The sequence below is a fragment of the Oppia nitens genome, unplaced genomic scaffold, assembly GCF_028296485.1.
Source record: "Oppia nitens isolate AA-2021 unplaced genomic scaffold, nextdenovo-longstitch-racon4-pilon3 scaffold27_pilon_pilon_pilon, whole genome shotgun sequence".
In the NCBI taxonomy this organism is placed as follows: Eukaryota; Metazoa; Arthropoda; class Arachnida; order Sarcoptiformes; family Oppiidae; genus Oppia; species Oppia nitens.
The window spans coordinates 2,275,541-2,289,354 of NW_026533207.1; the positions used below are offsets into that span (position 1 = coordinate 2,275,541).

At 33.7% G+C, this 13,814-nt stretch overlaps 1 protein-coding gene across 1 annotated transcript in view; it reads right to left on the reverse strand.

Moving 5' to 3' along the window:
• Window positions 1-3,746: 3,746 nt before the first annotated feature.
• Window positions 3,747-13,814, reverse strand: part of LOC128954476 (serine-rich adhesin for platelets-like) — a 31,465-nt gene continuing 21,397 nt past the window's right edge. The window contains exons 5-9 of the mRNA XM_054300057.1: window positions 13,537-13,713; window positions 13,299-13,469; window positions 12,459-13,214; window positions 8,135-12,388; window positions 3,747-8,059 (exon numbers count right to left, since the gene is read on the reverse strand). Coding sequence (XP_054156032.1) covers window positions 3,747-8,059; window positions 8,135-12,388; window positions 12,459-13,214; window positions 13,299-13,469; window positions 13,537-13,713 — 9,671 coding nt within the window. The remainder of the gene's footprint in view (window positions 8,060-8,134; window positions 12,389-12,458; window positions 13,215-13,298; window positions 13,470-13,536; window positions 13,714-13,814) is intronic.

The window sequence follows — 13,814 nt, forward strand, 5'->3', positions numbered from 1 at the left end:
TAATTTATAATTAATTTATAATTAATTAAATTTAATTAATTAAAAAAAAAATACTAGTTTATAGCCGAAATGATGATCTCAACAATGCTCAGCGATTTGGCCCACATATACGGCACCGACATATCGGGTATTTCCGATAGTATGTCCATTACTAATGGTCTATGTTTTCTAAGTTGCATTTGTAAGTATAGTAAAAGCATCTGGTATAAAATAATTTTAATTAATTATAAATAAAATTAATTATTGTTTTTTATATATATATTTAAATAAACAAACAAATAATAATAATAATAATAAAATTTAGTAATACTAGCGACACAACAGTTAAGCCGACAGTTGACTTTCGGTCTACTATTGATAGTAAGGGGGGTTTTAATAGCACTGGTAGCCAGTTTACCATCACAGACGGCATTTACTATTGACTACATGGTCTATATGATAGCGGCTATGGGTCATATAACGTTGGCCTTTGTATGGCTGATGGACATCTGGGAGGCTAACAGTGCCCCATACGTACAGCTATTGAATCTATCGATGAGCGCGGCAGGCATATTTGCACCGTTAATTAGTCAACCATATCTGTCCAATATTGACTGGTCTAACCATTTAGACCATAGTCCAAAACTATATACCCATATACCATTTATAATATTAGGATCTACTAGTGCCGTGTTTGGCATATTTACACTTATCCTATTCATTGTTAAGCCATACGATTCCTATAATCCAAACACCCAGATAGTTGTGGTCACTGATAATGTTGTTACAGTAACTAATAATAATAATAATAATGATGATGATGCTCAGTTATCTAAATTGGACATGGTCAAACAGTATGTTAATAAATTTGTTGCCAATGTTAGCAATGAATTGGCACCCAACAAATTGACCATGGTCCTAAACATGCTATATGCCTGTATAGTTTGTCTAATTTTTTTTCTAAACAACAATTTCATTGCCTATTATCCAACGTTTCTCGATTTGTATGGTCCGGGAGGTGATGGTGGTGTTGACCAAAACACGGCTGCCTATATGTTTACGGTTTTGAATGTGGCCCAGGTTATATTTTTGGCCCTATCCGTACCAATGGTTAACTATATACGTGTAGACATATTTCTATCGACAACAATAGCCTTTCTCATAATTGGCGACCTAATCGTATGGTTGGCCGCCAGTACTACCAGTCCAGGCTATCTATGGGCTTCAAGTATATTGTTTGGCTTAGGCATAGGACCCTGTACATCGCTAGTATTTCCATTGTCTAAAACTATAGCACCAACATCAGCAGCACCTGTATCATCGACTATTGGTGCCCTAATTAATTTATCGATGAACCTGGGCAATTTTCTATCGCCATTAATAATTGGCAAATTTCTAGAATCCAATCCCATTTTGTTTATCTATATGACACTGGGCCTTACATTGCTAGTAATTATATTAGTTGAACTAGTTACTTTATTAAAAAAAATAATGATTACTTAACAACTATAATATACTGTATTATAGATATTTAGTCAACAAAAAAAATTAACTAATATATTAGGTATAGTAGTAATATGACCAAGTTGATTTTTTAAAACTACTACTATATTGTTATTATTTTGAAATAAACTAGATATAAAAAATTAAATATATACTATAATTTAACTAAAAAAATATTTAATAATTTTTTCACTATTTAAATTATTAATATTTATTTATTTATCTGTATATTAATATTTTTTTTACTTTACTTTACTTATTTATAATAGTTTATTGTAAAAAATTTATATCAAGGTGAAACTTCAATATGATATTATTTAATACAGTATATTATTATAATCATTTTTTAAATACATATTGTTTTAATTTTATTATAACTAATTTGTTATTATTTACTACTAATATATTATATAAAATAAAAATAATTGAAATTATTTTATTTGTTGTAAAAATAAGTTAAAACAAGTTTTGTTTTTTGTTTAAATTTAATAATAACTTTATTTATTTATTTTTATTAATTACTAATTTATAATATAAAAAACAGCATTTATTTAGTTTAGGCAATTTTTTTAGTTTTTCAAATTATTAATTAATATTATTATTATCAAATAGTTTTACATTAATAATTGTATTATTTTTCATATTTATATATATTACTAAAAACAACAATAGCATTATAACAACAATAACAACAATAAATAAAAAAAATAATAATATTAATAATTAATGTTTAATAACAATTGATTGAAAAATAATCTAGTAGCTTTATTATTATTATTATTATTATTCAATAATTAATTTATTATAACTAAATAAAAATTAAAGTTAGTTAAATATAATATTTGATTTTAAAGTATAATATATAATAATATATTATACTGTATATAAACAGCAAAAAAAACTAATAGTAATTATAATAATAATAATACTTTTAATTATATTTATAATATTAAATAATAATAATATTCAACAAATAATTGCAAATATATATATATAAATATATATAATTGCAAAATAATTTTATAATAATTTAATTCAATATTTAATTCAATATATATATATCACTCATTTCAATAACACCTTTACTATTGATATTTAAATTTTTTATTTTTAAAAATTTTTTTTATTATCAATCCAGAGGTACAGCCGATGACCCTATGATAAGTGTGGTGTCGGTTCCCATATATATCTATATCACTGTCCAAACACCCCCACCCTAGCCCACCCCCCACCCCCCGCTAGTATTTGAGACCGCATATACATATATATACATACGGGCGCGCGTGCGATAGCACATAGCTGTATGTATGTATATATATATATATATATATATATAACTAACTGCACGTGTTTTTTTTTTGGTGAGCACTTTCGTGTTTAAATCGCATTACTTATAAAATCACGCGCGGTTTCATTCAAAGGGGTCGGCCCACGAAACCGACACGAGTGCCCACTACTACTACTACTACACATACATACATACATACAAAAAATACTTTCAATTGTAATCAATCAATCAGAGTGTACGCGCGTGCTTTAGCCACACGTGCTAAAGCTACGTTGACTCTCAATTTATTTTATTTATTTATTTATTTTTTTTAATAATAATTATATTCATCTAATAAGGCATACAGTATATATATATAAATATAACCAAGGTAGAAAATACCGGGGGGGAGGGGGTAGCGCTTAAATAACTATTAATATATATATTAAAAAAAATTGTTGATAACTATTGTCTAATAATAATAATTAAAAAATAAAATTAAATTTTTTTGCTTAATATATAAACTTTGTATCAATAGAAACCAAAAAAAAAATAAAATATTTTTTTTGTAAATATTTATTTATTATTTTTTAGTTTTATTATTATATATTAATTTTTAGTTTTAATTATTATCATCCATCATATGATTAAATTAAATTAATTAATTTAATTAGTTTTTTTTAATTTCACTATTTTATTTAGTAGTTATTAACAACATTAAAAAAAAATTTTGTATTAATAACTTTGTATTATTATTTTGTTTTAATTATAATATTTATTTAGTTTTTTATTAGTTATTATTATATTTATTATTTATTTTGTATTAATAAATATATTAATTTTTTATATATATCTTCACAAATATATATATAAATTAATATATATTTAATCTCTAATATTATTTTATTTTAAATTAATAATTAATTTAATTTTTTTAAAACTAATTATTATTATTATTATTATTAATTAGATTTTTTTATTATCTCAAAAAATTAATTTATAATTTTGTAATATCTGATGATATCCTCACCAAAGTTGCCGTATCTTTAATCAATACATCGGGTATTATATTATTATTATTATTATTATTATTACTAGAAGTCTTGATGTCGGTCTTGTTGTTGTTGTCGACGTTGACAACAATATTGGACAATGATTTAGCCGATGCCGCTGCTGCTGATGCTGATGGTGATGATGATGACTGTGCCATAGATGATGATGGTGTTGTCATCATCAGATCATCTGAATATGTTGTTGTTGTAGTAGTAGTAAATGTAGACATCATTGGTGGTGGTAATGCTGATGACGATGACGACGACGGCCCAAATGGTGATACCATTTCATGTTGTTGTTGTTGGATCTCCTCATCGTAATAGATATCTTTGATCATTGGAAATATGTTATCAGATCTATGGCCGACAACAGCAACACTAGCAGTAGTAGTAGTAGTAGTGGCTGTCGATGTCGATGGTGTTGCTGTCGGAGCTGTAGTTTTACTTGGAATTGATATCAAGTTTTTTGAATCGCTTGTAGTTGTGGTGGTCATCATCATTGATATCAAATCTTTTGAATCGGATTTCTTGTTATCGTCAATCTTAGCCATCGATGGCATCATGTAATCATCATCTGCTGAAGATTCCTGTTGTTGTTGTTGTTGTGTTTTTTCTAAACCAATAATAGATGATGTCTTCACAGTGTTGTTGTTGTCGATGATGACAATATCAGATGATTGCTGATGACTACTGGCTATGGCCTGTGATTTACTATTATCGTCTTTAACGAGGACAACATCACCGCCGCCGCCGCCACTGCTGGTCTCAATGTCCGACATCAGACCCAACGATAGTGAAGACATATCCGATATGGTATCAGTGGTTGTTGTCGACAGTGTTGTCTTCAGGCTATCGCTGACCGACATATAATCGCTGGACACCGGCTGCTGTTGTTGTTGTTGTTGTTGGTCAGCGATTTGTGCCGTCATATCTTGTTGGACACCAATTATCAATTGATCCGATTGTTGTGTCAATCCAGTAGTAGTACTGTCTTTCCTACTATGGCTACCAAACATACGGACTTCTTCGGCAGCCATCAGTTCTTTATATAAACTATTATCTACTGATTCTCCTCTAGTTTTGTCCACTGTTTTTGCTGATGATGAAGAAGATTTTGTTGCTGAAGTATCAGTAATTTTTGTGTCCAACAATTGTAAGGAGGAATCCATGTCATCAATGCTACCACCAAACTGTTGCATATCTTCATCATCGATACCGATGGCAGCCATCTTCGAGACTAACTTATTGTCATCGGTTTTGTTGCCATCAATTGATTTCTTTTTCGATTCTTTCAGCGAATCTGTCAAAGATGTTGTTGTCGTTTGTGTTGTTGTTGTATCGGATTTTGTCGACAAACCGGTAGTTTTATTATCAGATTTGTCTTTAATATTATTATTATTATTACTAAACTTTAAGAAATCTTCAGCAGCAGCAGCAGTGGTTGTCGATGTTGTTGTAGTAGTCATTGATTCCTTCAAAATATTATTATTAGTTTCTTTAGTTTTATTGTTGATTTCGCCACCAATTGATTGCGATAATGACGACGACAACGACAGCAAGTCTTTTGTATCTGATTTTGTCGATACAGTCGATGTGTTTCTGGTGTCCAAAATATCGTCAAACATTAGGACATCATCTCCTACTTCATGTCCGATGACAGCAGCCATTGATGAGTAGTGGTCGTCGTCTTTAACTAATAATTCTGCTGAAGATTCTTTGTTGTCAGCCATCATCGACAAGTCTTTTACCACTGTTTTATCAACTGTTTGTTTGTGGTCGTCGTCATCGACAGCAACAGCAGCCGCAGTAATGATTGTGGTATGACTTTTGCTGTCAATCATTGGTTCCGATTCTTCAGGCAATGAATATTTGTTTGCCGAAGAAGACAAAGTAGAAGCAGAAGAAGATGTATCAGATTTTGTTGTCGTCGATAATGTATTAATGGTTTTATTATTATTATTATTATTATTACCGCTAATTGTTAGGACATCTTCAGTACCAATAGGTATGGATTTATTGTTATTGTCTTCAGTAGTCATAACATCTTTCTTTTTGTTGTTGTTGTCAATCACTGGTTGTTTGTCCGATAGTTTTGACGACAAGTTTTCAACAACAATAGTATCAATGGTTTTAATCGGTATATCACTAGTAGTAGTCGGCACTGAATAATCTGAAGTAATGTCCGACGGCTTTAAATCAATTGATTTTTCAACCATTTCTTTGTTGTCAATGGTTTTCTTCTCGTCCTTATTCTTATTGTCGTCTTTTACCACACTATCAGTGATCATACTATCAGTACTATCACTAATCGCTGATGACTTAGACATCAAATCTTTTGATACATCTTTAACTATTGGCTTATTATCTTCAGAAATATCACCAGATTTTACTACAACACCAACCGCTAGTTCTTTAGCAGCCATTTGTAAATCGTCTTTCGCTATATTACTACTGTCTGTCATATTTTTATCGACAATTGTATCCACAGTTTGTTTGTCCACTAAATCGTCTTCGTTTCTAATAATATCACTAGACTTTTGGTCGATGAAGACATCATTATCATCGGTTAATGAAATCTTGGATTTGTTGTCTGCTGTAAGCTTGTCATCAGTGGTAACAATTGCTTTCTGCTGTTGAATGATTGGTTGTTCCGATAGTTTTGACGACAAGCTATCAGTGCCAACAACAATGGTATCAGTCGTCTTAGTCGGCGTTATGTCTTCAATGACATCATCATCAGCAGTGGTGGTGAGAGTAGTAGTCGTGTCTAATGGCTTTAAATCCATTGATTTTACCACTTCTTTGTCAGTGATTTTCTTCTCCTCAACTTTATCTGTACTCTTGTTGTTGTTGTTGTCGTTGTCTTTTACAATCAGACTATCAGTAATCTTGTTGTCACTACTAATAGTCGTCGAAATTTTCTTGTCTTCAGTGGCGACAACAATCGGATCAATTGATGATTTGCCGACGACAACAATGTCTTTAGAAGCCATTGTTGTCGAGTCTTTAACTAAATTATTGTCATCAGACTTGTCGTCTGATTTTTGAACAATTGAATCGGTTTTTGTTGTTGTTTTGTTGTCCACAAAAACGTCTTCTTCTTTAGTATTATTATTATTAGTTTTGGTATCAGTTATGGTATCTTTGATTATATTCTTGTCATCAGTGGTTGTTGTTGTTGTAGTTGTGGTCTGACTTTTGTCAGTAATTGGTTCCGATTTTTCAGTCACTGATGAATACTTTTGTCCTAAAGATGTATCAGATTTTCCGATATCTTCCGAAAATGTTTGTAAAAAGTTTTTGTCGTCAATGTCTTTACTATCACTAGATCTTAGGATATCTTCCGAAGTAGTTATTAAGTCTTTAGCTGTTGTTGTTGTGGTTGTTGTCTGACTTTTGTCGCCAATTGGTTCCGATTTTTCAGTCACTGATGAATACTTCTGTCCTAAAGAAGATGTATCAGATTTTCCGATATCTTCGGAAAATGTTTTATTGTTTTTGTTGTCAAAATCAATGTCTTTACTATCACTAGATCTTAGGATATCTTCCGAAGTAGGTATCAAGTCTTTAGCTGCTGTTGTGGTTGTCTTATCTGTCTTATCGTCAGTTTTTGTCACAATTTTATCGGTTTTCATATCAAACGTATGGTTATTATTATCGCTAAATGTCTTCAGGACATCTTCAGCAGTGGTAATAGATTTATATATATCTTCTTCGGCTGTAAACCTATTGTCATCTGATTTGTCCACTGTTTTCGACACAACAACAACATCAACATCTTTCTGTTGTTGTTGTTGTTGAATCACTGGTGGATCCGATGATACTTTTGACGACTGGTTTTCAATGCCGCCAACAATGGTATCGGTTTTAGCTAATGGTATGTCTTTCACAACTTCTTCCTCTTCTTCTTCTTCATCTTCTTCAGCAATAAGACTCTTCTTCTTCTTCTTTGTCTTTTTCTCGTTTTTCTTGTCATTTCCTATATTATTATCACTAACTGGTATCGACTTTGACGACAAATCTTCTTCTTTGTTGTCCTCAATAACTATTGTATCGCCAATTGAAATGTCTTTACTATTATCGCTAACAACAGTTTCCAACAAAAATTTCTTTGCTATCAATACATTATCATCAGCAGTAGTGATGTCCAGTCCAGTGGCCATCAATGATTCATCGATGGTAGAGCTCATGACTATCGGTGTCTTTGACGACACATCCGATGATGACTTGTTTTCGTCAACCATTGTTGTTGTCAACTCTGTTTGAATTGTATTATCAGAAACATTGGTATCAGTTGTTGTTGTTGTGGTAGTAGTCGTGGACTTGACATCACCTGAATTAGTGTCAAAAGTATCTTTAGTTTTGGTCGTCACTTGTTTTTCTTCATTATTTGTCTTTTCCATGTTTTCTGACGATATCAACGACGACGACTTCTTTAGGTCGTCATCTTTAGCCGAAACCATGACTTCTTCAGACAATTCAATCGTTGATGACTTGTTCGCTAAATTCTTGTCTAATATAATGTCAGTATTTTTGCTGCTATTTAACAAAGAACTGGAAGAACTAGTGACCAATTCGTCAGTTTTTGTTGTCGACGACGACATTGTTTGCTCAACTGATGGCACATCCGTTGATAATAACTTGTTATTGTCATCAACTGTTGCCGCCGTCGACGCTATTGAAGACTTCTTTTCGTTAGTCATATCTTGTTTGACATTGTCATCGACTTTCATCTGCTTATCTGTTTTACTATCGCTGCTAATGTCTGGCAACAGATCTTCACCACCACTACCACCACTACTAGCTTTCAATGGACTGACCGATGATTGTGTGCTTTCAATGGTTGTTGTCTTCAATTGATCACCAGATTTAGCTGTGATATTGTCATCAATGACACCAACATTAACGTCAATATCTGTTGTTTTTGTCTTCTCTATGCTATCATCTGATGATTTAGCCATCAAATCGCTGGTCATCGTTGTCTTCAATTCATTTTTATTGTTGTCTTTATTATCTTCACTAATCAGTGTACTGCCCGAAGAAGAAGAAGATGAAGAACTATCGCTGCTTTTTGTCGATAATGTTGTCGACAAATCATCTGTTGATTTTTGTTTCGGCAAATAATCGGTAAATAATGTTTCACTAATTGGCTGTCGTTTGGCGTCAATTACATTGTCGTCATCATTGCTGACCACTTTGTATGTCAACGATCTATCGGCTGAATAGTCGTCATCAGCGGCAGCGGCGGCGACGTCGCCAACAATGGTATCTGATTTTTGTGGCGGCAGTACTGATATATCGCTAAACTTTAGGATCACTTCCTCTTCTTCTTCTTCTTCTTCTAGTTCTCTAACATCAGTAGCAGAAGTCTTCTTGTCTTTTGCTATACTGCTGTCATCAGCTTTAAAGTCATCAACAGTTGGTTTCGTGTTGTCTTTAGACGAAACTATTGGATCAGTTGTTGTTGTTGTTGTTGTCGTTGCGGATGTGTTTTTGTTGTCAATTGTTGGCAACTGTTGTGGCAACGAATCTGTTGTCAATTGTTTTGGATCTGTTTTAGTATTGTTATTATTATCGCTAAATTTCTGGACATCTTCTTCGACAACAACGGGTTTGTAGGCATCGACTGTAGTCTTAGTCTTATTTTTATTGTCTTCTGTGGTCTCGACAGCATCTTTCGGTTGTCGGACCATTGGTTCCTCCGATACTGGTTTTGACGACATGTTTTCAATGCCACCAACAATGGTATCAATAGTTTTTGTCGACGACGACGGTATGTCTTCTTTGACATCATCGTTGTCATCAGTGGTACTAATATCTACTGATTTGATAACTTCTTTTTCTTCAACATTAAGACTATTATTATTATCCTCTTTTATCTTCTTGTCGCTTACTATACTATTATTTTTATCATCAATTGTTGTCGACTTTGATACCAATTCAGCGACATCTTTGTCGACGTCTAGTTGTTGTTGTTGTCCGACAATTGTTTTATCAGAAACAGTGTCTTTACTATCACTTAAAGTCGTTTTCTTCTTCAAGACTTCTTCGTCGTCGTCATGAGTAGCCATTGATTCATCTTTTACTATAGTCTTAGACTTATCTTCTGTGGTAATCATCATAACATCTGTTGTCACCAATAGTTCCGATAGTAGTTGTTTTGACGACAAGACGTTTTCATCAACGATAATACTATCATCAGTTTTAGTCGGCGTCGGTATGTCTGCCGATACCACAMTAGAATSGCTGGTTGTTTTGATTTCTGATTTAGTTTTATTGTCCATCAAATCGTCTTTAACAGACTTTTTGACCAAAACATCTTCAGTGATAGGAGTTGTAATCGATTTGTCATTGTCTTTGACTTCTGATTGTTGAACCACTGGTTGTTCCCATGATTTTGATGAAACATTTTCCATACTATCAATAGTTTTATTAGACAACGACGACAACGTCGGTATGTCGTCTTTGACATTATCATCGGTGGTAGTAGTAGTAGTAGTAGTAGTAATGTCTGATGGTTTTAAATCATTGGATTTGACCACTTCTTCGGCACTTTTAACCACTTCTTTGTTGTCGTCTTTTACTACTATCACACTATCATCAGTAGCTGTCATACTATTACTACTATTATTATTATCACTTATAATCGCTGATGACTCTGATATCTCCGCGACATCTTTATCGGCGACCACTTTATCGACCATTGGATCCATCGATGATAATAATAATAAACTATTTTTATCACTTGTAATCTCACTATCACTTGGCTTTCGGTTAGCATTATCTTCAGCCTTCTTAGTGTCAAAAGTAATATGACTTTCATTAGTGTCTTCTTCCGTGACAATTGATTTCATCACCGATTCTTCTGTCGGTAATTTTTTGTTGTCGACAATTGTTGTAATATTTTTATTACTCTCTAAGACATCTTCATCTTCATCTACTTTACTACTACTAGCCATCGATGACAACTCTTTTGTATCTTTTGTCAGTTGATTTTTGTCGACAACATCTGAATTATCGGTTTCTATTGATGTCGTCTCTAATGTATTCATGTTTTTATTGTCTTTATTATTATTATTATTATTATTATTATTATCACTAATTGTTAGGACATCTTCAACAACAATGGCCATCGATTTGTTGTCTTTGACTTCAACTTCAACTGTAGTCTTCAACTTTTCGTCTTCTTCTGGTTTGTTGTCTGTTATCACAACTATCTCTTGAATCGCTGGCTCTTCCGATACTGGTTTCGACGAAACAATGGTATCATCGGTTTTAGTCGGTATATCTGCCACTACATCATCATCAGTGGTATTAGTCGTAGTGGTTGTAGTAGTAGTAGTAGTAATATCTGCTTTTAAATCATCACTGGTTTCAATCGGAACCACTTCTTTAGCTCTTAACAACTCTTCATCCATCTTATTGTCGTTGCTATCGCTAATCGTTGTTGACTTTGTCATCAAAAGATCTGTGTCTTTGTTGTCGGAAATATCTCCAGTTATATCACTAGTCTTTAAGACAATAGTAGTTTCCTCTTCACCAGTAGTAGTAGTAGTAGTTGTTGTTGTTGTAGGCATTGATTCTACTTTGAAGTCGTCGTCTTTATCTTCAGTAGTAGTAGTCTTCAGATCTATCTCTGAAATAATCACTGGTTTTGACGACTGGTTTTCAGTGCCATCAATAGTATCATCAGTTGGTTTGTCAACTGCTAATTGATTATCAGTAGTAGTAGTAGTGGTAATAATATCTGTATTTAAATCACCACTGATTTGTTTAAGCACTTCTTCTTCTACTTCTTCAACATTTTTCTTCAGCACCACATCCTTATCCACATCAGTATTCTTGTCTTTTAGACCATCATCGGCAACAACACCAACAACACCACTATTATTATCATCAGTAGTCATACTATTATCACTTAGTGTTGCTGTTGTTGTTGTTGTTGTCTCTGCTATCAGATCCTTGTCTACAACTTTGTCGATGATATCTGTTTTTATCAGTACGTTGTTGTCATCATTAGTATTAACTTCAGATCGGTTTTCACTATCACTTTCAGACATAGAGATCACATCATTTTTTTCCGTAGGCATCGATGTCTGTTCAATGTCTGACTTGTCTTTTGTCAACACATCTTCATCTACTAGTAGTTTATCCATTGATTCCATGGCTACCATCACATCTTTCATAGTGTCTTCAGTTGTTTGTTCAACAACAACAACATTGGTTTCATCTGCTGCTGCTGTTGTTGTTGTCATCAGTACATCATCATCGGTGGTAATATCCGATGATGGCTTTGAATCACTTGTTTCTATCACTACTTCTTTCTCTTCTTCATCGACAGTACTATTCTTTTCATTTTTCTCCTCCTTTTCTGTCTTTTCTGTCACTACTTGACTATCAATAATACTGTTATCATCATTATTATCACCAACTGATGACACATCCAAAGTGGCGGACATTTCAGTATCCAATTTGACCATTGATTTCAATAACTCTTCTACTTCTTCTACATCTACTTCTTGTTGTTGTTGTTTGTTGTTATCCATAACAACTGACTGTTCCGTGTTATTCATTGTCAAAATTATTTCTAATAATAAATATTTTTATTATATATGTATTTTTAAAAAAAACTTTAGATTTTTTTTGGTGATAATTACCATTTTGTCTATTGATATCGTTGTCATCATCAGCGGCAGCGGTGGCTGCGGCTTCTGCTGCCAATTGATCTGCAGCTTTAGCCGCCATCGCCGCCGCAGCCGTCGCCGCCGCCAACTCTTTTGCTTTAATACTACTACTACTACTTCTTCTGCTACTTCTTCTACTATCACCAGAAGGAGTTCCTCCTCCTCCACCTCCTCCTCCTTCTTTCGGCACTTTTCTTACGACCGCTTTATTCGTAGTCTCAACTTTTGGCAAACTTTTTGTTAAACTATCACTTGATTTAGTCCTCGACGACGACGACGCCGACTCTTTACCACTACTTTTCTGCTGTTGCTGATGATGGCTATCCTTAGATGGCTTTGTCGTAGTGGCCGCCGCTGATGACGACGCCGACGACGACAATAACTGTGTGACCACTGGTTTTCTAGTCTGACTTCTATCTCTTGTTGATGACCTTTTCGGTGACATTGGAGACGACGGTTGTTGTTGTTGTTGTTTTGGCACCGATTTCTTTACTTCTTTGTTAACATAGTTTCCATTGGTATCCGACGGCACCGCCGAAGTCGGCTTTGGCGGCTCCTGTTGTGACTTATGTTTTGTCGGTTTGATCCACACTTTGCCGCCTTCTGGCTGCTGTTGTTGTTGTCTCGATGGTGGTATCGGTGCTGAACTAACCGCTGCTGATTTATGCTGTTTTGTCAGCTTTTCCTGTTGTTGTTGTTGCGGACCATCAGTTGTTGAAGACCTGACGTCTGTGTAAAACAAAACGAAAACAGATTTTGTTAAACAAATTTATATTATATTCAAATTATCTTTAAATTCACGGATCAACTAACGTGAAGAAGAAGTACTAAACGGAGATTTCGTGCGAACAGTCGGTGCGGTTGTTGTTGTTGTTGTCGTAGCTGTGGTTGTGTGTGAAGAAGCACTTGTAGTACTACTACTACTGGGTATATGACGTTCCGATCGTAGTGTTGGCGGCGCTGAGCTCAGACACCTTTTACGGCCTATTAATTAATTAATCGGTAATTTAATTATTAATTTGATTTATTTTATGGATCAATTGGTCTCAACCTCTTTTGGGTGCCGCCGACATGGATCGGGCGCTACTTCTTTCAAGTTTTTTCTCCTCAATAATACGTTTGGTTGTCTCCAAGTCCAGGGCCTGTAGGTTACGATCCCTGTGATAGGCCTGAACTTGCGAGCCCTGGGAGTAGATCAATGACAGACCTTCACTGGCCAGTGGATGACCTAATAATTTTTGGTGTTTTAATTGTTTTTATGGGGGGGGGGAGAGAGGGAGGGGTTAATAAAATCAATTACTAATAATAATAATAATTTGTTATGTGATT